Raw genomic sequence first — 27,539 nt, 5'->3', positions numbered from 1 at the left:
TAAGCACCTTTTCTTATTTGAGGGTCGCTTTTATAGCTACAGGGTACTGGACATCAAATATTGTGCAGTGCAGGAGAAAGCTGTCAGGGGCAATTGGTTCCTTATACAGTCGCCCGCAACCAAAGGGGGGAGGTTCACTAATTCCTCTTTTGCAAATATATGTCACAGTGTATTTCTGTTGCAACATAACGGAGCCGAGGTGTGGGGTATCTCGCATTGTGAGGCTATCCAGACTGAAGAAAACAGGTTCCTAGGAAACTTCTTTTGGCACCTATATCAACGCCGCTCTTAATTTGCCATGAAGAGCTGGGCATTCCCTAGATAGAAGATCCTATTAGAATCAGTCCGGTACTATTATGGTTGGCTAACTGGAAGAATAATTAGGTGGGCCTGTCAAGAGATATTATACAGGACTGCCTCTCATGCGATAGAGGTCGCCAAATACCCTGGCCAGCGTATGTCGAAGCTGAAAATCACAAAATCGGTTTGCAAGAGGCTTTTTTAGAACTCAAAATCTGTAATAACTGACCAAAAAGCATGTACAACAAGCAAGTATTTTATAATTGTGAGTGCATATGGAGATTCACTAAAGAAAAAGGGAAGCCCAGCATTGCCGCTTACTTAGTTCGGACTATACCACACTGCCCGAATAACTCTTTATGCTGTGCTCAGGGGTGCTGGGAAAGGTCCCTATTATTCTGTGTTAGAGCAGAAACTGTCAAATATTTGTTATGCTTACTTCTGGGCTTTGTGAAGAGTCTAGATCTTAGCCATTTAAAAAAAAAATTGTAAATAAAATGAAAGATATGAAGTACTGAGTTTTTAAAACCCAGCGGTGCAGGGGAACACACCCTAAGACTTCGGGTTCTTCCTGTTTCAGACCCACAGAAACACAGAGTCTTCTAGGTGAAGTCAGCGATCGTATTTATTGGCTGCAGACCAATTACAGGTATCTGAGAAGTACAACACAATGTATGTTCTCAGGAGACTGCTTAGCTTACAGAAACGGCCTTCTCCTTATATATAAAATATCATGCTTCAGGCACACATTCCTCGTTTTACGATATGGTCATTCATATGTATTCATTACAAACGAAAAGGCAGAGTCATGATGACCATCCCACATTCCAGTTCAGCCAGCCCACAATTATTTACCCAGCGAGGCTCAGATCCCACATCAGATATCAGCAGACCCCAATAAACACGGGCACCTCCTGTTGGTAAAACAAGCCATAAAGCAGGAAGAGTCAGGTGTGACAGTGATTAGCCGGAGGCTTGTGTGGGATGAAAAGGCTTTATGGTGTGTCAAACCCTGATGCTAATCACAGGTGGCCGTAGGACGGGGAGCTCGTGGGACCGGACTGACCTGGGGCGGTGGAGCCAAATCGCACAGGTCACAGAGAAGTCAATGGAAGGCACATGTGCTTCGAAGGCCCGTGCTTGTCCTTAATGTGTAGCCTATGTGAGGGCAACCATAAGATGGCCACTGCTCCAAGATGGAACCCACGAAGTCAATGTGTAATATCATATATAAGTGCATTTATCGATAAAACGTTACGCAAAACACTTGTACATACTGCATTGGCCATTCGCGGTTCGCTGATACCGGAATAGGCAGGGTAGGGCCCTGACTCCTACGCGGTCCCAAATTTTAAAGTACCACAGACCCTCCTTTTGCCCTTACATAGGCAAGAATTATACTAATATGAATCCAGATCTGTATTCACGAAATCATGGAGATGTTGCTGTAGCATCATCCTATTACTTAGCTCGTCCCTCGATACAGGTTTCCTTACACATAATGTAGCACAGAGGCCACATATCGCAGGAGCACACTGTACACACATACAGAACAGGAAAAGAATGGCTAAGATCATTCCAATGACCATCAGAATCTTCCAACCCCAGGCAGATATCAGTTCCCAGAACCATCCCATCAGTGACCAATCTCCTTTATCCACGTGTATAGATTCGGATATTTTATGCAGTTTGGAGATGGCTTGATAAACTGTTGGAGCGTTATCTGGTATGAAAATGCAACAGCTAGATTGGATGACCTTACATACCCCACCGCGGTCTGCAAGTATGACGTCTAGAACCATACGGTTCTGCAAAGTCATGAGGCGATCCGCTTGGAGCTCGGCTGTCAAATTACCATGGGCACCAGCCGTTACATTAACAGTAGATTCAACCACACGAGTCAGTTGTCTCAGGTTCCTACTATTGACCATCGGTCCCCAAAATGGCAGGAAACCCAAAAAGAAGTCTCCTGCTTCCTGACCGGCAGTATCCTCCTGACTAATCACGCCTCTCACAATTCTGGTCTTGTGATAATCAGAGGCAGCAGTAAATGTTGGCGGTAGCAAGTTTGCAATATAACATGTGCCCGAGAAATCAGGGGGCAACCATGTATATGCTCGGTCATTGCAAACAAAATATGTACCCTTGGCAGCTAAAAACGCAGGGGAAAACTGTGATGGAAAAGTGTACGTTTCAGTACAGTCACTTTTCCCCAGTTGAGCTCTTGGATTCTGGCCAATACCTTGTAAACAGAACCGACCTATGTGGGGTACGACATTGGGGATGAGATTTTTCGCTGCCTTTCACCCAGACTAATGCTATACCCCGTCGCGTACCAACCTACATAAGCTCGCAATTCATCCTTGGGAATAGATGAGTATGCGTCGATATCTCTGCTCATATCGGCAACTCCCTTCATTAAGGCTTTATTATTTGTGCTAGGTCTGATGGAACGCGGTTGTCGCGCGGAGTAGACATCTAATGCAAAAAGAAACATTGTCTGGAATGCCCATGACGATCCATTATAGCTAAACGGCAGCACTAGATAAGGAATACCCTTGTTAATGGTATGTGGCATTAAACAACACACCCAGCAATTGGTTGTATTCATGACTAGTTGGTGCTGGTGCAGGAGCTGAATAAACGAGTTGTTTACGAACTCAGATCGTCTAGCTTGTTCGTGTTCAGGCAGAGGGTGGAAAGAGTGTAAGGAGACAGTAGGAGGAGGTATAGGCTGTACAGTGGGTGCAAATGGCACTTGAGAGGAGAAGAATACATAACCTACAGTAAACGCCATCATACTAAATAGTATAAACAGACATAATAATACAAAACGTTTTCTCCTCATTATTCTACATATTTTCGTCTTAAAGTTCATTTCCTCAGCGGGTCTCTCCATCTTGAAAAATTCCAACCTCTAATCGTGCCGCTCGCGGCGGGTGAGTATCTCCTGCTAAGGAGTACGCCTGTCAGTCCAGGGAACGCCCCAGACCAACCAGAACCGTTGACCTAACGTCTTCGGCCTGTACCCCGAAGTCTTGGCACCGCGACCCTGCGGCTGAACCCGGATGGTGGTTCGAAAAACAAAAATCAAAAAGTCCTTCAGATGGGAGAGCTATAATATCAAAAAATAGTAAGGGAAGGGAATTTTTATTTGTCCATAGGCCTTGGTCTCAGGTTATAGCGGTTTCTGCCAGGTTCTGTCTGGTCTTGAAACAAGAGTTCAGGCTCTGTGGTGTCTATTCGAGTTGACGGTGGCACAGCTTCCTGCAAAATATCGTCGCTTTCTCGTTCTGAAGTTGTGCCTTTTATACGTGCATCACTGAACGGCACAAAACGGGGGACAGTGTCAGTTTCAGAATCAGCGATACCCTCCTGGACCCACCGGTCATATGGTAGAGGCAAAGGGATCCGTTTGCAGTGGGCGCCGTGTATCCAATTCTTTTTCCCTTTCACTCGAACCGCTGATCTTGTTGATAGAAGTACGAGGTGAGGGCCGATCCAACGAGGCTCATCGTTGTTCTTTCGCTGAAAGTTTTTCACAAGCACCCACGAGCCAGGGTCGATAGGGTGTCCTGGAGCTTCAGAGGCCTGGGGCAGAGTATCGTGCACCTGTTGGTGTAAAACACGCAATTTAGCCGTCAATTCATACAGATAGTCAAGCAGTACTGGATGTTCGATTTCACTGAATTTTGTCGGTCTTGGCACACCCCATACATTGGCCGGGCGGCCAAATATGATCTCATATGGGCTAAGTCCCACTCGTGAATGCACAGTAATTCTTGTTGATAGGAGTGCTAAAGGCAGAGCGTCAGGCCATTTAAGACCGGAGCTCGCCTGGATTTTGGCCAGTTTGAGTTTCAGAGTGCCGTTGTAGCACTCTACTAGCCCAGCTGATTGGGGGTGATTTGCAGCGTGGAACTTCTGCCTTATGCCTAGTCCCTCACACACATTCTTCATCACTCGACCTACAAATTCGCTCCCATTATCACTCCACACCATTCTTGGCATCCCAAACCTAGAGGAAAATTCTTTCACAAGGGCTTTGGCTGTGGATAAAGCAGTGTTGTCTTTTAGGGGATATGCTTCTATCCATTTTGAAAAAGCGCAAACAACAAACAGTACATATTTCAAGTTGTTGCACCTTTCCATGTGGATAAAATCTAGCTGCAAAACCTCAAATGGATATGATGGAGGCGCAAAATGACCAGCTGGAGTTGGGGTTCCCCTACCAGGGTTGTATTTCAAACATACCATACAATTCTTGACCACATTCTCTGCACACTTGGGAATTCCAGCATTCTGCCATACTGGAGCCAACAACTTACAAATTCCTTTCACACTGATATGTGCCATTCCATGCGCCATCGTAACCACTGGAAGCACATAGGCATCAGGTAACAACCATCGCCGATGTTCTGACAAATCAACCCAACAACCATTCTCATCCAATTTACCCTTACTTTCTCTCCACTTGCTCAACTCTGTCTCTGTAGCTTCAGCTTGAAGGGACTTCACACTCTCTATTGTGTCTTCACACATTCCAACATCACCAACCCATCTTGCAGGGCCTGCAACATACATTCGAGTCCTCACATCTTTTGCTGTTTCTTTCGCGATTTCTTCAGCAAATGCATTACCACGACCAACATCATCAGTGACCTTCTTGTGCGCACTGCATTTCATGATTGCAACTTGTAACGGTAAGGTCAGTGACTCAAGGAGATCATTCACCAACTGACCATTCTGAATTTTAGCTCCATGCGAAGTCAGGAACCCACGTTCTTTCCATAATCGCCCAAAACTATGGGCAACGCCAAAGGCGTACTGACTGTCAGTATATATGTTCACTTTCATTCCTTCAGACAACACGCATGCTCTTGTAAGGGCAATTAATTCTGCTGCCTGAGCCGAATTATGTGGTATGCGTGCCGTCTCAACAATCGTATGCAACGTCGTGATAGCATATGCAGCAGTCGTATCACCATTCGGAAGCTTGAAGCACGAACCATCCACCCATAAGGTACCATCACACTCAGTTAGGGGAGTATCTTTAAGATCCACTCTCCCTTTAGTCTCTTCATCTGTTCTGAACAGACAATCATGCTGCTCAATCTCATCTATGTCTGCTGGAATCGGCAATAATGTAGCTGGATTCAACGTGTTGCATCTCTTTATATGTATATGGTTTGCCAGCAGTGTCAATTCATACCCTGACAATCGAGCACTAGTTAAGTGCTGTGTCTTGGTCCGGTTTAACAATGTGTCCACAGCATGTGGAACCATTACAATCAATGTGTTATCCATCACTAGTCCAGCTGACTGTCAAATAGACACAGCTGCTGCGGCTGTAGCTCTCAAACAACTTGGCAATGCCCTCGCTACCGGGTCCAAAGTTGACGAAAAATATGCGCATGGACGCGGTCTGTCGCCAAAAGGCTGTGTTAACACTGATAATGCGCAACTTTCCTTTTCATGAACATACAATGTAAAAGGCTTGCTGTAGTCAGGGGTACCCAACACAGGAGCTGAACATAATGCATTTCGTAATTCCCCAAAACTTTTCTGACACTCTTCAGACCATGGGACAGGGTTCGGTGTATTTTTACAGGTTAATGCTAACAAAGGCTTTGCCAGTAAAGAAAAACTCGGGATCCAGTGCCTACAGTATGAAGTAATGCCCAAGAAAGCACGCACTTCTCTCTGTGTTCTTGGCACGCTTAATTGTGCAATGGCTTGAATTCTTTCTGGGGTCAGTTTCCTTCCCTCCTTCGATAAGAGATGACCTAAGTAGGTCACTTCTTGTCGACAATATTGCAGTTTTGAGAGAGGCACTTTGTGATGAAAGGCAGACAAATGACGCAACAATGACAATGTAGCTTCTTTACAAATCTTTTCAGTATCCGCGGCAATTAGAAAATCGTCAACGTACTGAATAAGGGTAGCACCACTAGGTCAAACAAGTGCATCAAGCTGCGCCTTTAAAGCCTGACTGTATATTGATGGACTTTCACAGTAGCCCTGTGGAGCGCGTTTAAAGCGGAAGCTTCGACCTCCTAAACTGAAGCCAAAAATGTCCCTGCTCTCTTCTGCAATTGGGATGCTAAAGAAAGCATTCTTTAAATCGATCACTGAGAACCATGCAGCGGAGGCTGGAATCATAGTTAACAAGGCAGTTATATCAGGGACAACTGGAAACTGTGGCACAACTATTTTATTAACCTCTCTAAGATCAATCACAAATCTGTAAACAGGTGGCTGAGAAGGGTCAGTTCGTTTTAAAACAGGTAAAACAGGACTATTGCAAACGTTGCCTCTTGTCTCTTCAATTACACCCTTTTTAATCAAATCACTGATAATTGCTAACGCTTTCTGACCTTCATTGGAGATCTTGTACTGGGGAATGCGTGGCAATCTGACATTGGCCTTTAAAGTGACCACATATGGCGGTATTTCCAAGAGACCCACATCATTGGGGCCAGTAGCCCAAAGGACATCCGGAAGGGATGACAATTCAGGTGGCAATGTATTCTTCGACAAGTACATCGGGGAAATCACTTCCTTACCCATTGTAAGTTGTACTCCTGAGGGAGAACAATATAGCGTTGCATGCAATCTTTTTAACAAATCCAACCCTAACAGATTTTCACCACAACCTGTCGTTAGGATGAGGGGTGCTTTTAGCTCACAAGGTCCAACAGAAAGGGGCATAGGACTAGAAATCGGGTTCCTAACTGGGGCGCCAGAAAAACCTACTGAAACATTCATTTCGCCAGACAAAGGCGCGCCAGGGAGTTTGGAATGCATAATTGGACTCTTTGCAGCACCAGTGTCCAGCAGAAAGGGCTCTGTTACACCCGCTGTAGTTACCTTAACATACGGTCCACTCTGATCCACTGGCACTGAAACAACTCCCTCTCTCTGTCTATGGCTGTCCTAGTAATCATTACCTTCCATATTGTCGTCTTCTGCATAATAATCATTATTATAGTACTGAGCTGTATTACCAGTTGCATTGGCTTGCTGATCAAAGCTATTTATCGTATTTTGAAGAGGACGCGCGTTCTGGGGAACATTTCCACGCCCTCTGCCTCTAGGAGCTTGCTGACCACCTCTACCTCTTGCGCCATACGCATTACTGGTACGCTGCATCAATTTAGGACAACTATACTTAAAGTGACCTTCCTCTTTACAATACGAACATTGATTAGGGCCTACAGGAACGCGTGGTTGAGAATACTCGTACCTTTGCACGTTTCTCTGAAACTGTGGCGGTTGCTGATAATTACTCTGGCCACCACGTGGCGGGTAAGCTTGCTGTAACAGAACCTTCGTTTTCAATTCCTTTGTTTTCTTATCTGCTCTATCTTTCTCATCCTTATCTCTATTTTCGTAATACTGTGCAGTAGCCAGTATTTGCGCTGAAAAGGAAACAGCCCAAGAACTTTCTGAATCTTTTAACTTCTTACACAACTCGGGAAGCAAATTATGCACAAATTTATCCACAAATAATCGTTGACCACCTTCAGTGCTCATATCTTGACCACTGTGGTCGACAAATGTTTCTTCAAACCTTGTAAAGAAATCAGACACTGTTTCATCTTTCTTTTGCTTACACGCAGACAATTTATCCCAATTCACACGCATCGCGGGCATTAAAGTTTTCATGTAAGTGATAATTCTACCAGGGAGTTCTGCTACTAGAGGGTCAGGCTTGGCACCACCATCTTGTCTAGTGTCGGCAGCAACGATATTAGCCCATGTGCCCCCTAGTTCTGCAGCATGATCTGTATTACGAATGGATCCCCATAAAGGCTGTGGAACAACATTCCCGAATAACATATCTATATCAGCTAGATTCATGACACACGATTCTGCAGTCTGTGATAACTCCTTATAAAATCCTGCAGGGTTTTTACGGGGGTCAGGCAATGTCTGCTTAAGCGCTAACACTTCAGAACGCTTCCATGGGACATGTACCCAAACACGCTGAAAATGTGCCAGAACAGGTGGATTAGCATTTGCATCAGCAGGTCTCCAAACTGGAGGAACCTCACGCATCGGATATTGGCGCGCTTTTACCTTTTTCCCCACAGGGAATTCCTGTTCGAACAATGATTGTTGACAATCATCATTCCTGAAGGACAGTAAAGTCGCAACTGCTTTATCTACGTCGGGACCCACAATTGTACCTGTTCCAAAATCAAATCGCACTCGACACAACCCCTGCGGGATTGAGTTTGAACCATGATCTTCCAATTCCTCACAGAGGAATTCACACATTTTCTCAAACACATACCTCTGTTTTGGGGCGTCCCATTGGTGAAAAACGTTAACAACTGACTTCACATCATAGAGTGAAGGAAGGACAATCCACCTACGTGCCAGATGGTCTAATACCTCTTTTTCTTCAGAATCAGGCAGCTGATTACGCAACTGCTTACGCTGTAAACCAGGGGTCATACTAGATGACCCAAAGAGAGGCGACATTAAACTAGTAACCACATTAGCTATTCGTTGTCGTGCAGAAGGGGAAGTTGAGGCGAAAACGGGGGGAAAGACAGAAGGAAGAAAAACGGGGGTAGATCCAGGTACAGTGGCAGTGTTAGGAAGGGCGCCAAGGGAGGCAGCTGATGTACTAGGCAAAGTCGCAGGAAGCGCGGGGGAGACAGGTAACGAAATCGGCGGCCCTTGAGAGGGCTGCACTGTAGGGATAGGAGCCAGCTGAGGGGGAGCTGGCGGCTGTGGGAAGGCTAGCGGCACATTAACTGGAGGCTGCCCATTTACGAGCTGTGGAGGCGCTGTGGCATTTTGCGCATACGGGGGTGGTGAACTTAGCAAATGGGACATTAAGGAATCTTTCTCTTTTGTCTCATCTTGTGGAAGGGGTGACAAAACTGGGTAACATTTATCGATCCCTAGTTTGCGCTGTCTATGTAACTGCTCATTCATTTGTTCCTCCTCATTATCTTTAAATTGCACAGCTGCTTGCATCATTGACATACCTTTTTCTCTCTTATTCCTTTTTGCTAGCTTAATTTCCTTCTGTTTGGCTTCCTTTCGCCATAGGCGGAAAGAATCAAACATCGCCGGCCGGGCTTTCTTTTTAAATAATTTAACTTCCAAATTATCTAAGATATCTGTATCGAAACTACCATTTTGGGGCCATTTCAAAACACCGTCCTTTCTGGTGTATCGGATCCATACTTCATTATATGCAATGGGGCCCACACCATGTTTTACATAAAGCTCATAAGTTGGAGTTCCAATTGGAGGAACCGGACACGAATCCTCTAATTGGGAATCCCTTCTACAACCCAAACAAAACAATCTTCCAAATACACTAGAACCAGGTATCTTCGCTCACTAGTCTAGTTTCAAACTTCAAAGGATTATCGAATACGATAGTCTCGTGAACACACGAGTCCTCTGGCTTTGGCACTTGCAAGTTCCAAATCAAAGCGATCCCGAAGGATACCAAATTCCCGAAGGATACCAAACAAACTGGGAGACGCTCCACTTATACTTAACTGAGGTATCGATGATCGATGGCGTCGCCAGAAGACTCTCTCAATTGTTTCGCTCTACCAAATCGTCAAGGGTCCAAAACAGGGCGATTAATCAGGGCAGCAGTCCTTCGTAGCCGTCGGGACGCGGAGAACCTCGCAGAAAAGACTTTCGGACCACGTCGACATGCAGGGGTCGATGAAGTGGCGGCCTTCCTCCGGAATTTCCACACGAAGCTCCTCACGAACCTCTGGCTTGGACCGGTACCGCTGAAATCGCCCCGAGTTGGGCGCCAACTGAAGTACTGAGTTTTTAAAACCCAGCGGTGCAGGGGAGCACACCCTAAGACTTCGGGTTCTTCCTGTTTCAGACCCACAGAAACACAGAGTCTTCTTGGTGAAGTCAGCGATCGTATTTATTGGCTGCAGACCAATTACAGGTATCCGAGAAGTACAACACAATGTATGTTCTCAGGAGACTGCTTAACTTACAGAAACGGCCTTCTCCTTATATACAAAATATCATGCTTCAGGCACACATTCCTCGTTTTACGCTATGGTCATTCATATGTATTCATTACAAATGAAAAGGCAGAGTCATGATGACCATCCCACATTCCAGTTCAGCCAGCCCACAATTATTTACCCAGCGAGGCTCAGATCCCACATCAGATATCAGCAGACCCCAATAAACACGGGCACCTCCTGTTGGTAAAACAAGCCATAAAGCAGGAAGAGTCAGGTGTGAAAGTGATTAGCCGGAGGCTTGTGTGGGATGAAAAGGATTTATGGTGTGTCAAACCCTGATGCTAATCACAGGTGGCCGTAGGACGGGGAGCTCGTGGGACCGGACTGACCTGGGGCGGTGGAGCCAAATCGCACAGGTCACAGAGAAGTCAATGGAAGGCACATGTGCTTCGAAGGCCCGTGCTTGTCCTTAATGTGTAGCCTATGTGAGGGCAACCATAAGATGGCCACTGCTCCAAGATGAAACCCACGAAGTCAATGTGTAATATCGTATATAAGTGCATTTATCGATAAAACGTTACGCAAAACACTTGTACATACTGTATTGGCCATTCGCGGTTCGCTGATACCGGAATAGGCAGGGTAGGGCCCTGACTCCTACGCGGTCCCAAATTTTAAAGTACCACAGATATGCAAAACATTTTTTAGTCCCTTTTTAAAACGGAAATATCATAATATCAGTCAATGTAGGCCAGCTTTTATTTTTTTACTGCAACTACCAGATGCCGAAACTGTTTTGCACATCAGCTCTTTTTTTAAAACCTGCTGTGAGCGCCCGCAGTGGCGGCTGGTGACACTTGAAAGTGGTGAGGCGTAAAATTTGTGTGGGAGTGCACAGCGGCGAGTGAGCCTGAACAACCTAAGGGGTGTTTGGGGGGTTCTCCCCCGAGAATTAAAAAAAAAAAAAAAGAGTCAGCAAACTGAAACATCTTAAGGATTGTGGGGGCCCTGGGCCAAAACATATTTAGGGGGCCCCTGTTAAAAACAGCTTTGAACATATGGTCCTGTTTCAGCAGTTTTATGCCCTCTTTGACCAGGTCTCTGCCAGTGCACAGCCATTCCTCCAAAATTCTAAATGTGTTTACATCTATAATATTCATGGATAGTGATGACATGTATTTTCAACATTGCAATGGATGTCAGTGTCTTTACTGGCACCAGAGTCATCCCCATCACTTCCAGCAGCATCACTGCCAGCGTTGCAAGCATCGCTGTCCCTACTCTTGCTGCCAAAAGCATTACTGCCCATACCATTGCCCTTACAATCACTCTCAGCAGTACAGCCGCCAGCATGCAGGCACCGCTACTACTACTATCGCTGCCAAAAGAGTCACTGCCAGTACCATTACGATCTCTCTCAACAGTACTGCCGCCAGCGCTGCAACCATTGCTGTCACATTGCCAAAAGCGCCACTGGCCGTACCGTTGCCCTTACAATCTCTCTCAGCAGTGCTACTGCCACCAGCATGCAAGTATCGCTACTACTATTATCGCTGCCAACAGCATCACTGCCAGTACCACTGCCCTTACGATCTCTCTCAGCAGTACTGCACCCAACATGCAAGCATCGCTGCTACTACTATCGGTACCAACTCTCACAGAAATATTATCAGTACCACTGGTACTGCCACCAGCATGCAAGCCTCACTGGCAGTATGCTGCGCTTTCCATCTCTCTCAGCAGTGTGACTGCCATTAGCACCATCATGCACACACCTGTGCTATTACTATCGCTGCCAAAAACGTCAGTGCCTTTGCCACTGCCCTTATGCTCTCTCTCAGAAGTATCACTGCCTGCAGTGCATGCTTCCCTTCTACTACTGTCGCTGCCAACACTGTCACTGCCAGTAACACCTCCGTTGTCATCTCTCTCAGCAGCATTACCCGTACCACTGTTATCAGCTCCAGCATGCTAGCTTACATGCCAGTACCACTGCCTATGTCATCTCTCACAGGAGTATCAGTGGTCCTGCAGTCTGCAGAACGGCTAGAGGTGACTATCTCCTAGAGATGGTATCACAGGCCAGCAGCCTAGCAATGCTCTTAGTCTTGAGTTACTGATTAAGGGCGGGGCACCGCACAAGGAAGCCTCGCCCACCCCTCCCGCTGCACTCTTTCTATCGTCAACCAGTGGTTTGGTAGTCAGACCATGACAGTTGCCTTACCTGGGCATGCTGCGCCGTTTCATTGGAGTCAAGTGTGCAGGAGACCGAATCATAAATTACTAGATGTCTCAAGGCAGCGGAATTGATTGGAAAGGGAAGGGAATTTCCACGCAACAGTTGAATTTCTTTTCTCAGAAATAATTTAGCATACAGTATTTTCTTGTTCTGAAACTTAACTCACCAGTCGTGGCCGGCATGAAGGGCGGGTAGGGGGTCGCATGTGGGAGGGGGGATCGGGAGAGATTTAATTAAAATAAAATAAAACTTACCTTCCCCCGGGTCACGCTTTTTCCTGCTGCTGCCGCTCTCCTCAGGAAGCAGCTACCCACAGGCAGCCTCCCTCCCCATTGCCAATGACAATGTTGTGATTGGTTCAGACAGCACCACGCCGGGCGCCTAATGGGAGGCCATTTTCTCTATGTAGGCTGCATGTTTACATGCATGCAGCCTACATAGAGAAAAGGGAGAGTGCGCATGACTGCTTTGGTTGGCCCTAGAGTGCCGACCAAATAGTCAGGGCCCACAACAATGGGCTAGCCACTCCTGCTGTGCTTTCCAGCAGACCCGCCCGCGCACATCCAGGCACTTCTGCTTTCTTGCAGTGCGAGAAGCAGAAACATAAAATGGTAGTTTTTACCATTTTATGTTTTTGCTTCTCGCACTGCGAGAAAGCAGTGCGGCAACGCCCCTCTGCCCTAAAGGAGGAGCCGTCCCTGGCCTGAGCGCCCGTGACACTATGCTTTATTAAGTTTGCTCCTAAGATTGTCTTACTGTATATATATATATATTGCTCAATTGCTGCTATAAACTATTGTTATAATTTATTTGTTTTATGCGTTTTTAATTGATGATGGAAATGCTATGATACTCTTATGGACGTGATCTACGCCCAAATAAAGTTTATTTGACTTGACTTATAACATTATTATTTTAAATCAAAATACGTTTTAAAATGTAATAGTGAAAAATAATGAAATATTATTCAATCCTTTTTAATGCAAGAAAACACAGAAATAAGGCTGCACAGACCATTCTCTGCTGCCACTTTCAGGCCAGCGTCCTGCAGCACCTTTAATACCAAGAACCAGACAATGCTCAGTTCTGTAGAAGCTTCTGAGAGACACCATAGACTTGACTGACAAAGGTGAGGTGGGAGATGCTGTCCATGATTAAAGAAGATATTGATGAAGACCAGAGAAGACTTACTGACCCTCGTCATTATACAGGTTATTAAAGCATGACAGCACTTTTTTGTGTTAGCATCTGTCGAAGATTGTCTTTCTATTTGTTTTTGCGAAGGACGTTTTCTCTCAAAACGCGGGGAACACCGATTGTTTTTCCCTGTCTAGTATCACCAGGTGTGCATGACAGACCTAGATGAGGATACATTGCTGTAAGTCCTGACATAAATAGGGCGGGCCTTCTGATGGACTGGATCCAACAGTTCTCTGAGGGGAAGTCAGTCTAAATAAGGTAAGGCACCCGGCGATTTTAGGTGAATTAATCATTACAGCCTGACTCTAAATGAAACTTTGAGTTTCTGCACAGGCAAGGCCTGCAATAGGCCAATCCCTATTTAAAATGTGCCACTTGAAAACGCCTCCCATCATGTCCAATATTTAAAGAGGGAATAAAACTGGGGCTAAAATGCAGCCGAGGTTCCAAGCCATTCTCCATCTTCTCAGTGAGGGTACCACCTTGATTAATTAGCATCATTATGCAAGTATCAGAAAAAGACTCCCTTCTTAGGAGCAAACAATGCAGGGATAATACCCTTCTGCCTGAGCTTCAATAATAGTGCTGTCGTTGTCACAGCAGTACAACAACTTTAGGCACTTCTTGAATAAAGTTTACCAGATCAACAAACCTAAGGACACAACACTATACAATATAGTAAATCCTGATCTAAATCCTGCACAGACCCAAGGCAAGAGATTCCATTTTTCTGCCTAGTTTTATAAATGTTCTAACATATGATTAGCAAACTATGTGCACACACAATCCATTATGTCTTAGAAGTCTCTTTTGTGAATGGAAATCAAAATACTGTCCTTCTAGAAGTAGGAGGCAATTCCCTGAAATATCACCCGTTTGCATCAGTGCAGAAGGGCAGTCACCTAGATTTAAGGATATAGGTTCATTATAAGAATGTCCTTGGGTAGGGTGCCGGTGGAAATCTGGCAAATGTTGCTCTCCGGGGAGTCAACGGCTGGGACCAAAGGAGGCCTTTCTGCAGATCGGGGAGCAGTGATCCAACACTACCAGGTTCATACAGCTTTTTTATGGGCAGCACAGTTCATTCTGAAATTGCTAAATCAGGTTGCTTCTGTTGATTAGCTGTATCCATAACAACCAGGGATTAAAACATTTCCTCGTCTTTTTTGATCTTGGCCTTGATCATCAATAACTATTTTTCTTGATAAACTTTATTTGCAGACCTCACTGCTTACATTGCCACCTCTTCTCTACAACTTCTTGCCTTTTTATTTTGTCGCACAGGAATTTACTGGGTATTCTAATACCCTCAGCCAAGTGATGCTTTGCAATTTTATCCTGGGTATGATACCAAGGGTGACAGATGCCATTTCAGTCCATGCATTCTCTGGACCTTTGCTCACCTGCAGCTTTTGGGAGTAATCTACATCAAGTGCCCCTTGAGTGTCTCAAGCTTCTGGGCAATTGTATAATTGGACTTGTGACTTCTGGGCTACACTCAGAGTAGAAAGATCAAGCGGACCAAATAATGGAATTGGGGAGATCCAACAAATGTGTTGGGGCATATTATCAAGGGCCTTATCTCTGCTTTTTTGGCTTGAAAAGTCAAAAAAGCGGAGATAATCTTTTCGCCCTATTTACAAGGCGGTGCTAACATGCATTAGCGCATGTTAGCAGCCGTTTTCCCGACACCTCGCTTTTCATCTCTAATGAGATGCAAAGTGGGCGTCACTGGGCGTACCTCACACAGAAAGGCATGTAAAATATCGCTAAGTGCACATCGCGATATTTACAAGGCGGCCCACAGCATTTCATCAGACGTTAGTTTTTGGCGAACACCGCAGTTTTCGCAAAAAACTAACGTCTGATTAAATGCTGACTTACCCTAGTTATCCTATGGCAGGTGGATCATAAGGCTAAGTGCACCTTGGCCTATTAGCAACGTTTTCACCATCTATGTAGTAATTTCGCTGGATTTCCAGCGATATCCCCTCAATAAAGCCGATATCGCTGGAATTTGTATCGCCTCGGTGATACGCGTTGTTAATAACGCGCTAACCGGGTGATAAATTCCAGCGATAGACGGCGATAAATAAAAAAGCGCAAAGTTTGCTTTGCGATATTTATCGCCGTCTATTGATAATATGCCCCGTGTTGTTTTAATATAACATTCAAACATGTGCCCAAGTTCATTAACCCTGGCAGGCATCTTCTGTCTAACCTGAAGTTACTGATATGTGGAAAGTGGTCATTTCAGTGCATACGCCATTTTTAAAGTAATCTACTCGACCAAACTACTATGCCCTGAAAAAAGTATAATCAAGAACATGATTGCAGTCAAGTGTTGATACGCCAGAGAAGTGCCTACAACTGCATCTATTTAATTGATGGAAATGCATTTACAGTATTTGTTCGCATATCCTCTTACCATTCCAATTTATCTTCAGTTAACTAATTACTGTCGCTGGTACCCCAAAATCCAATTACAAGTTAAAAAAACAAAGATCGTTAGATGCATCAGCAAAAAGACAGCAGAATAATGCTTCAGGTACACATAATCAAAACACCGATAAAACAACTGCATCTGAGGCTGATACATACCTTCCAACTGAATTTAATGGCCTATACATTTGATTTCACAATAGAATATACTCATATGTGAAAAAAGGGCAGATCCATATTCACAGCATTGAGCCGATCTTGGAACTTTATACTCAGTATCTTACTGACACATTTAGAAATGTCATCAGGAGTGTGTCATGGTTGTAACACGTCTAAAATTTAACACAGATTACTAATATGGGAACCACTACAAAAGCAGCCATCAAAATGTGGAGTGTTAAGAGAAGAAATACAACTACGCAAGGCAGCTTTGACGCACAGCCCGACCAAATTGGAAATCCTTTCTTAAGAGAACATCCAATCATGCTTGGAAAATAATGCTATAGTGATTAGGTAGGAGCTTGAAAAACTGCCTCAGACCACACCTCAACTGATGGACTACAGCATTCCTAACAAGCTGGATCTATGTGCCCTGATCTTAGAGCTCTAACCCCCACATGGGTCTCTCTACCCAAAAGGATGTAACATATTTAAAACTCAGAACGGATCCATCTTGAAAGGGTTTCTTCCTGACAGACTAGCCACATCTTGCTGCCTCATATCCAATGAAGAGGGTACCAGCAAAACTCACATTTTTCACCCTAAAGAGATCATGATTCATAGCTCCCCTAGAATAAAGTCTATGGAACTTTTCCTACTTATTTGACAGATAAGGGGTTGTAAAACCAAGCTGGCAAGGTACAAAAGAGAGCTTGACTCCTAAAGTAACATCATCTTTAGAAAAGTTAGTCAAGAGATGAGCAGATGAAAGTGCTTGAAGCTCACTTGGAAACTACCAAGCAAAAAAGCTGTGCCCTGTGTTAAGGACTTAAATTGACAAGCATGACGGACCTACAAAAGCGTAATTAATTAGAACAGTGATAACTACATTCAGATCCCATGCGTAAACCAGATAGGGAATAGCATGGAGCTTATGTTTTTTAACACTTTAAAAATCTTAGAACGACCGGTAGTTTTTCCATAGTAACTTTCTTGCTTTTTACAGTTTACAATGTCCCAAAAGCGTTTCTGATTTCAGTTTCTATATAAACATTATTCAACCTTATAAAAAAAACTTTACTAAGATCCAGCTATGGTACACTGTGTGATAAGTTTCTATAACTTCAATACTACCGGTGGTTTAAACAAAGAACATTGGTCAGTAGAAATTAAACAAGAGGATACAGCTGCCAAATATAGAAGCAATACGAAACAGGCACTTACTTTCCACAGGTCTTTACGCAGGTAAGATACCTCATGGCTGCGGCCTGCCCTCCAGGCATAGAAGCTGGACAGGCGGATCAACCAAGGGTTCAATTCATAGCCAACCGCTGGCTTGAAACCCTGTCTACAGGCCTCCAGGACCTAGAAGCAAAGGCAGATTGGAAATGTATGAATGTTCTACAGATTTAGTAGACATGTGTTTGTTAGATGTGAACAATCAAAAAGCCCCTGCCTACTGTCTTTACTGCGGGCATCTGTGAAATGGATGATCGAGTGCTTGTGAGGCAGGTTAAAACTTGCCCTTTCTATATAACTACCAGAATGAGGTACTGTTGTGGATGATGAAGGACCGTTGTAAATGTTAAAATGCTTCTTTGCAGATTCAGCCTTTACCATAGGAGCTGCAAAACGTGCATTGGCAGCCCTGAGTATGCTATTATTCACCAGCAGATGGAGCTGTGGTAAAGTGCAGGAGCTGATAAGTGTTCCAGGAAACCCATGTAGTCTTAAGGTATGTGCTAGGTGAACAATACAGTAATACTGGGTGTGTTGCACCTTTTTTCCCTGTGATCTCAAACTCCCCAAAGCTTTAGATCCATTCGAGATCGCTTCGCTCTCTCCAGAAAAGAGTGAATTCGGTTTGACATAGAGCGCTTTGGTCGCCATGGTGGGAAGTTAGCAGTCAATTTTGCCACTTTCTGGTTTGCCAGAGAATCAGAACTTTATATAAATTCTGGTTAACTTTTTTTGAAAGTTGCCTAAAATAGGGTTTGTGGATCAAGCACAAGTGGTGTCATACATTTCTATTACAGGTTTTTGCTGGAAAATATTGGGCCATTGAACTAATCTCTGACAAATGTGTTTCCCATACATCTGATGAGATGAATGATTTCCTGCAGAGGACTGGAATCAAGCATGAACGGTTTTGGTATCATTCACTGGAGAGCACTTTTGTTGTGGGGATAAACCGGCTTATTAAAGATAGTTTTCACTTGGAAGTACAATCAGCAATTCAGTAAACAGCAGCTGTGCTTCAGTTTTATATCACACTACACCTTCCTTTATAACAGCATAAATGCATTTTACATTGTTAAAAGGGACAGTGGATAGCCGGTTTGCGCCCAGGCTGGTTATGCCACCTGGTGGATGTTGTCGGAGAAAAGGAAGAGGGGGGTGTTCAAACCAATGAGAATAAAGGACAACCCTCCTGAAAAGTATATAAAGAAAACTCCGATGACAAGAGAACTTCTTAGAAAAGTGATATGCGGGTGTATGCCTACTGGCCACCATGTGTAAAGAAAGGTTTGTCTATGTGGTCAGAACTTGTAAACGTTTTAGAAGTGTGGGAAAACTGTTGAGGTAGAAGTTGGCGAACAACTGGAATGTGGAACGGGTAGTTACATTTTAAGAAAGATGTGCACAACCAAGAGAAGATTAAAGAAGGTAGCAGTTTTTTAAAATGTGAGTTTTGATGCAATTAGCTATGGTGAGCACCAAGGTCTTATTTAGAGCCTGCAGACAGGATACTCCCTTACTAATGTGGTGGATGTCTCGTCCATCATATTATTAGAGCAATTGACCAAGTTTTGATGGCGTATCTCGTCTGTTGTATTCTAAATAAGACCCTAAGTGTGTCCAGGGTCAGGCTGTGTCTAAACATGTTGTACTTACGAATGATGATTCTTCATATTTGGGAGAACTACAATGAGAGGTGTGGCTGATGATAGGAATGTGTCTGACTATAGTGGGGGGGGAGGTTGATGCAGGAGCAAAGAAAGCTTACGCGTTTGTTCCTTCAACTTTGAGGTTCTTTTTGGTTTTGTTCTTTTGGTGCTTTGAGTTTACTTTAAGACGGACCATATGTTGCATCTCATATGTTTTATCTAGAACTGGAATTGTTTTTGCAATATTAATACCATGTGACTGTGTTGGATGTCCAGGTGAGTGTGTGTATTTATTGTTGAATGATTGAGGGAGGGAAACAACCTTTACAACGCAAATTTTACAACACATCCTTTTACCCCGCATGTCGTTACAATGGAAATGGCTTGCTGTAGGGGAGTATAAGGTGTTGGATTTAACTCCAACACCTTCCCTACTGTTGCACAGACTGGAGTTGGAATAGTAAATAATACTATTCTAAACTCCAGCGCACCCTCCACAGCAAGTCGGGGTAAAAAATTGCATTGTAAACGTCATGCGGGGTAAAAGCATGGGCTGTAACATCATACAACCATTGAGGGAGTATCTATAACTGACACAAATGCATTTGGATTGGAAGAAGGGGAGACGGTTAAAAATGAAGACCTGGTTACATATTTTAGCCTTTGCTTTGACTAATAGTTTGAATTCAACAATCTTAATATGTAAATGATGGCCAGAAAGCACTGAAGCGCTTAAGGACATAGACGGGGACAGCTGAGAACACGCCTGCTCCCAGTGCCATCTGAACCATCGCCTAGTTTAGTCATAAATGTTATGTTATGTTATTATGACTTGTATAGCGCACTTATACCCTTAGGTGTCTTGGCGCTTCTGGCTCTCCATACTAGGTTTCAGACCACTGATCCTAAAAGAGCCATGTCTTTAATTGCTTTCTGAACTCAAGGAGGGAGGGAATTTTCCTAAGATATAGTGGGAGGGAGTTCCATTCCTTTGTGGTATTGTAGCTAAAACTCCTCCCACCCCAGTTCATTTTTTTGATTCTGACAGTAGGCATCAGATTAGTATTTGCTGATCGTAGAGGTCTATTGGGGCAATACCATCTAAAAAGGTCCCATAAAAATTTCGGACCTTCTTTGTGGAGAGCCTTGTGAGCGATACAAAGCGCCTTACATTTTACCCGCTGACCGACTGGTAGCCAATGCAGGTCCTGAATCCCTGTTCTAACAGACTGATGCTTGGGGATGTCTAATATGAGTCTTGCAGCTGCATTTTGTACCGTTTGCAACTTTCTGAGGAGAGTGGATTGAATATTAATATATAGGCCATCGCAATAATCAAGTTTTGATAAGACTAGAGAGGTCACAACAGTCTTTCTATTTTTTTAGGAATGAAAGAAAGTATTTTTCTTAAGGTTTTAATCATGAAGTATGCGGAAGACACCACCTTGGATACTTGAGGCTTCAGGCTCAGGCTAAATTAGTATGACATTTCAATAAAAAATAGACCAAGAACATGAACTGAAGATCTTGAGGGCTTGCTTTGTGCAAGTGACCCTGTAACAGTGTTTGGCTGGCCTGTCGTGCAGTTTGAAACTGCCAAATGGGCCGGCAGTAAAGATCCAGTGTATGGGCTGTTATTTTTTTGGTCCCATGATCCGTGACAAGAACAAAAAATCGGCCGACAATATGGCTCTTTCAAGCTGGCCTATCTGGCAGTGTCAGCCCAGTACCGCCTAATAACCAAAAAGAACAGTGTTGGGTGCATGCAACATGAATGTTTCTGAAGATCGCTTATATAGTATGATAAAGGTGCACAAACACCTCTCGTTGTTGGTAGAGGAGGGACTATTCTTGCCTAACAGGCTTTTTGAAGCTGGTAATTTGTTGAACTTGTTTGTGACAAACAGACATAACCAACTCAGATCCCACTGTCCCTTCACTCCCATTCTCCCTCTTCCTTCTATGGGCTGATCTATCAGAACTGGGATCGCAAACGTTTGTAGAAGACTGGGTTACGCCCTCCTCGGTTCGCCTTCCATCGTCATTGGATCTTATACATCATTGAATCATCATAACAACTTGGTAATTCACTCTTCATGTATTTGCTGATATATATCGAGCCTGTATGGGGATTTTATGCCCATTACCATGCAGACATCCTGACTAAGAAGCTGCTAGACAGAGGATACCCCAAGAGACTAACCAAGCAGGCCTATAAAAGAGCCAAATACTACAATACTACAATAGAGAATCTCTCTTTACCCCTAAAAACTCAGATGAGGCGAAACCATCACTTCCGCTCATTTTTGTAACAAACTTTAGTAGTGTAAGTAATAAAGTAAAAAACATCATAACCAGAAATTGGCACTTACTGAATGATAAAAACAACCCTGCACTCCCCAAACCTATGTTTTCATTCAGACGAAATCGTACCATCAGGAACCATGTAGTACACACTTATAGAACAGAGCCAATATGTAAACAAAAAAGCATCACTAATGCCCCTTTTCCTGTGGGAAATTTTCCATGCAATTCCTGTAAAAATTGCAATAATATAATCAAAGGCAATGAGATTACATGTATGGGAATCTCTCACAAACTGAATAGCTTCATCAACTGTAGAACGAAGGATGTGATTTACCTTATAATGTGCCCTTGCAACAAAGGGTACATTGGAGAAACGTCACGAGAAATAAGGACAAGAATCACAGAACACAAATCAGCTATTAGGACTAAGAAAAAAACAGCACCTTTGGTAGAACATTGGATAGAGCACAACCATAAAATTGAGGATCTAAAATGGTGTGGACTTGAAATTATTCAAGTAAATGCACGTGGGGGAAACCACGATATTAAGAGGAAAAAACGAGATCAATTCTACATGTCCCGTTTTAACACATACAAAACCGGGCTGAATAATAAAGAGGAGTGGGAGAGATTGATTTAATCAACAAACGAGCAGCAAACATATGAAGTTGATTAACTTTAGCACGAAACATATAACTTTGTGTTTCATTAATATCAAACATGTTTATCAACAATATCCCCGGACGAATAGACCATCATATAAATCATTATTAAAAACTTTTAGTTCAGCGTGCCGGTTAATGCCACTTAATACTTGGGTGATTTGTGATGACACCGCCGATCACAATATGAACAAATAGGCATCTGTATTGAATAGTAGATAAACCAGCGGACGAACGAAACATCTTAAGATGGCCGCCGCGTTTGCAGATTAGCATGTAACACAATGAATGCAATTTTGATGAATATAATTATATTAGATATTCATAATTTTAGGTCTCTTGAAGGATATAGATAGTGATTTAATATACAAAACAGATCGCAAACACCGATGGAGTTAATTAACTCATTAGTAGGTGTGTCGCACAGCATAAAAAGCCCGAGTCCGCGGAAGTTCGTCATACGCACGACCCCGGAAATTCGTTAGAGCAGGGAGGCCGCAGAGACGCGATCCGGTAAGCACTGGGGAAACCTCCATGGGATATGCCCTTGTTTACGGGAAATAGAATATCCGGCATTAGAAGGGGAAAACTAAAACAAATTGATTTAAATAGATTTCCAAATGTGCGAAATGAGCGTTTAGCCCGTCGAACGAGAGAATATATATTCTTGGTGCTCCGGTGTAGACGTCCCGATACCAACATATGGCTAATATTATTGTTTAACATCTTATTTTAATCGCTGGGGAGGCCACACTCACGTTTTAAATAATACGCTAATGTACTTTGATAGCCTTTAGTATTTGAGTACACACAAATAGTGGGCAAGATATATAATCATAATGAGCTTTATCTCTACATTCATCTAGTATATGTACAAAATGTTCGAGAAACCAGGAAGCATATCCACATTAAATGATGACACATAGGCGGAAAAGCAGCACAGGGTGATTTATCCCCATAATCGTTGAGTACAGAAATAAACAGCTTGATAAACTATTAAACATATTCATAGCAATTGCTGACACATAAATGGGAAAGTATCCCTGGGATATAGTCGAAAGCCATCCCAGACTGACCAATTGAAAAAACGGAAAACAATATGTTTCAATTGACAAAAGTGGTAATAGAAACGTATCATTGATTTCGCAGATTGGATACTAACGGATCGTCGCCCAATTTACGCCACAAAAGCGCCAATTGAAAAAGCGCCGCTTTATAATACAAGCTGAATGGGGGAAGAATAAGAGAAATATCATCAATAAGCGATCTAACTCTAAGGGTAAGAAGTAGGAAGGAATTGCCATAACCGTTTTTGAGAATAAAGGGATAGAAACAAAAACATATATATTTATGTTCATGTCTCCCCTCTAGAAGAAAAGAGATCGATAATTTGTACATCAATTCTCTGAAAGGAACATGTTACGGTGGCTCTAACGAATAGAGACACGCATGGATTGTCTAAAGGTAACTAATTAAATTGGTATAAGGAATTAGATTACTCTGAGATCCCAAGTGATGGTTAATTAAAAAGAACCACATTTCAATTTTTAGATTGCCAACAGACCAAGATATGGCAGATAACCGGAAGAATTAGAAACCCGCAGATACCTAAAAGAAATCTTTTTCTCTTAGAAACATAAGGTATTGTCATTTTGAATCAACCAAAAGTACATACACAGTTATATAAATATAAATGTTATAAAGTATTGATGTTTGATGAATTTTATCTAGCAGCTAAAAATATAAACTATGCAATCAGAATAAGATAACTTAACATATCTGCCAATTATTAATAAAACAAAGGCGGATAAAAAAAGCATACTGAAAGCAGGCTTTATAAGAATTGTAAAAATAAACAATGTCTATCCAGTATTCTCAAGGTTAAGTCATAGGACACTCAAGCAGTAAGAGTAATGAAAAGAATAGAAAGGACTGCCAAAAAATTGTGTAGTGGTCTACAAGATAAAGTAAGATGAAGTAGTAATTGCTGCAAAAATGTATGATATCTGAGAAATGGTTTTTAATTTTAGTTTCTTTTGCCACACAGATCTTTGTATAAAGTTGTTAGTCCTGAAGAAGGTGCTTAATATAAAGAAACCACCGAAACGCTGCGTCGACTTTTTAACAACACTACGAATTAGATTAAAATATTGTCTTTGATTGTTTTTTTATGTGTATTGATTATATCCAACAAGGTACTAATGTGATGATGTTTTGATGTTTTTAAATTTTAATATTGAGTATATTCAATAGTGGACAGTCCTCATTGTCCTTTTTATGTTTTTTAGATTGTAACCTATTATAGGAGGATTAGTAAGGCACTGACCTAATACAAAGTGGCTTAGGATGAATTCGTTTTAATAAATGGTATATTGATACACATGATTAACTGCAGCTTTTGCTCACTTTGTCCTCAATAATCTGGATTTAAATATAGTAATAAGTACATGTACGTAGGAGAGTATTCTTCCTCCTGTTTGATCACAACAATAGGGACTCTTTTTCTTTACAGTATTACTCTAACCCTGTCCCTTTGCTCTGCAATAGGGTTACTCCCTCTCTTTTTGGAGATTTTATGCCTTTTACACAATGTTAGCAAGCACTATGATTTGTTGTTTATTTTTCCTATTTTCTGTACATGTAGTTACTGAGAATATATGAAAACTACCAAAATGACCACTGCGACTGCAAAACATCATACGAGCGGGCAACATGTTGCTATAGTTGTCTTTTGCAACGGCACTAAGGCTCGAGTCAATCATGACTTGATGCTTGGTTAACAGCTGAGACCCTGATTGGTCTAAGATTCTCAACTTTTGCATCCCAATAGCAGTTCACACACACACAAATGTGTTTTTGGCGTAATGTGCATTACTAAACAAAAACAAGTGTACACTGTAATCACTGAGTTTTCAATTGATTAGTCATGGTTGCACTATTGTATAACAGAAAATATTCTCAATTTCATCGATTCGGGTTTGATTGAAAAATTCCAGTTGTGATTATTTTTATGTTTTCTACTTTAGACAGGTGTAAATGATACACACATGCTCTTTCAGCTGTTAACTCCTTGGGACAGTGGGCGCTTCTCTTACAATTCTGCCATCGCCAGAGCCTAAATCCACCATCTTGCCGGAGCGGCCATGCAACAGGGCCATTACGTTCTTCACCTGCCCTGTACTTGCAGGCATGTATGGCACCTGGAAGTGAGAATAGAAAGGTCAGATACCTCACATATCACCCGGGAGTACTCACATATCCCCAGCAGGCTCACATTTCCCTCAGGAGGCCATCAAATATCCCCTAGCAGGCCCTCAGAAAGTCCCTAGAAGACCGTCACATAATCAATAACAGATTTATCTGTACTCAAAATACATCTTAACATAGACCCAACAGACCCTCACCCAGGCTCACATGAAACGTTGCAGGGATGAATTATAGGTTCCATCAGAGATTTATTGGAGCACAGAGACATAAAGATAATGTGGATGAAGTCGAAGGGCTGGCAAAAGCGGCTTAATACGCACAGCATGAGGTTACATTTATAGCTTAGGTATCTGGCAACCAGTATTGCTCAAAGGTACATACATTGTATGCAAAGCATATTGCACTAGTGCTTTACATACATTGTACAATGAAAATACATCTGACATCCACCTTTCACAATGTCATGTATGTAAAACTTTCATTATGATGCACATTTTCATAATGCTATGTTTTCAAAGCATTAATGTTACTACATTGATGCTTTACATGCTTGGTGATGTGGATGTGCACATATTATTGTGTTGTAAGATTTGTATCGTGCTTACTACACCCTAAGCACTTAGCCACACGATTAGCCTGTGGAGAAGTTTCTTTATTTATTAAATGTTTGCATTAAAACAACAATAACGCATAGACAAGTCAATGCTGTTTGTAAAGAGAAACATTGCTTATATGTTTAGATTTACTATAGCTAATGTAGGTCTGAATTTCAAAATGTCTACTGTTATTCGCCGTCTTGTTTGTGACATGCAAACATTTTATTTCTAAGCAAGCTGGAATTCTAATTGTGAAATGTGATGTTCTTTTTCCGTCTTTCCCATGTGAAAAAATATTTTATTTTATTTGTGAGTATAGAGGAATTTATTAGTGGATTGTGGCAGTATACAGCCTAGTCCATTTACCTTATACTATTACAGATAGATTTGTTTGAAGGACACATAAAAAATGTGTTAGTGAGAAAACCTTGAGAAACTAAAAAGTAAGTAATTGTGTCAACTTTAATTGACAGTCTTATAAGAACTGGTGTAGGTGTTAGAGTTTGCGTCTCTTTTAATATAGTGTAGAGCTGAATTGAGTAGTTCAGACTTAGAATTAGACTAGAGCAGATCAGGAGACTTTAGAATTCTCTCACAAGAGAGAGGACTAACTTTTCTTTTTCCTTTTTTTGAGGTGACCACATGATGAATCGTCCACTGATTTACATGATTTTGATATCATCTGATTTGCATATTATTTGAGATATACACATTCTGATTATAATGTGCTAGTACTAACCTGATTTTTGCCTTCAGTAAACTAGTAACATTTAATAAACCTTCATGGTTTGAAACTTAATTCGTTTCTGTCATTCTGTGGAGCTTAATGTGCTTCACATATTATAGAATGTTTTGATTTGTTGACCAGGCTCAGGTGTGGAACTAGATCCATGTGATAGCGCTTTATGATCTCCAGAAATAATACGTAAAAAAGCGCTATAACACGGTTCAGCACGGGGATGTGCGGCTGGAAGTATGTAGCATTGCTTTATTCCTATGTGGCCTATGTAGAAATTGTTTCCATGTTGTGTATGATGACCACTGAGGTGCAGTTATAATAATATGGGAACCAGCACTTGGTGGTGTGATGGATGAAAAGTGTGAAAATAGAGATGCATTTTTATCATTTGTGGTATGCTGGTAGTTCAGATTAGCTCTGTGGCTAACTTTTAGGTCACGCCTACCAGCGAGCACAGCTATATGGTTGAAAAAGACCTATTGTGAGCTTACTAAGAAATTACAGTGAGCTTAAAGCCCATCTATTGCTTATCATTGCTCGGCTTTATTGTCAGTCTCATTTCCTTGCTCTTTATTCAATGGTTTGCTTTACCTATCCTGTGTTTGTCCTACCCCTGGAGCATAGCCTCTGGCCCATCCTCCAGATTTGGCTGACTTGAGTCCTTCCACTGCTCAACTTTATGGAGCTATCTATTTCATTTCTTTTTTTCAATAGGTGTGCATGTGTTTCCCAGCTCTCTTCATCTGTGTCCTTCTATCCTCTCAAATGCACCCTTGCGCTTCGTGCTTTTCTCTTGTGTTGTTCTTCCTCATCCCCACTTCACTGT

At 42.5% G+C, this 27,539-nt stretch overlaps 1 protein-coding gene across 2 annotated transcripts in view; it reads right to left on the bottom strand.

Annotated features, from left to right (window-relative positions):
• ANTKMT (adenine nucleotide translocase lysine methyltransferase) overlaps nucleotides 1-27,539 on the bottom strand; it is a 139,915-nt gene that overhangs the window by 8,125 nt on the left and 104,251 nt on the right. For both annotated transcript variants that reach the window (XM_085628348.1, XM_085628347.1), the window contains exons 3-4: nucleotides 25,267-25,371; nucleotides 17,539-17,679 (exon numbers count right to left, since the gene is read on the bottom strand). In XM_085628348.1, coding sequence (XP_085484474.1) covers nucleotides 17,539-17,679; nucleotides 25,267-25,371 — 246 coding nt within the window. The remainder of the gene's footprint in view (nucleotides 1-17,538; nucleotides 17,680-25,266; nucleotides 25,372-27,539) is intronic.

The sequence above is a fragment of the Triturus cristatus genome, chromosome 10 (assembly GCF_964204655.1).
Source record: "Triturus cristatus chromosome 10, aTriCri1.1, whole genome shotgun sequence".
Classification (NCBI taxonomy): Eukaryota; Metazoa; Chordata; class Amphibia; order Caudata; family Salamandridae; genus Triturus; species Triturus cristatus.
Note: the sequence above shows the minus strand (reverse complement) of the source record. Positions and strands in the feature narration are given on the sequence as shown.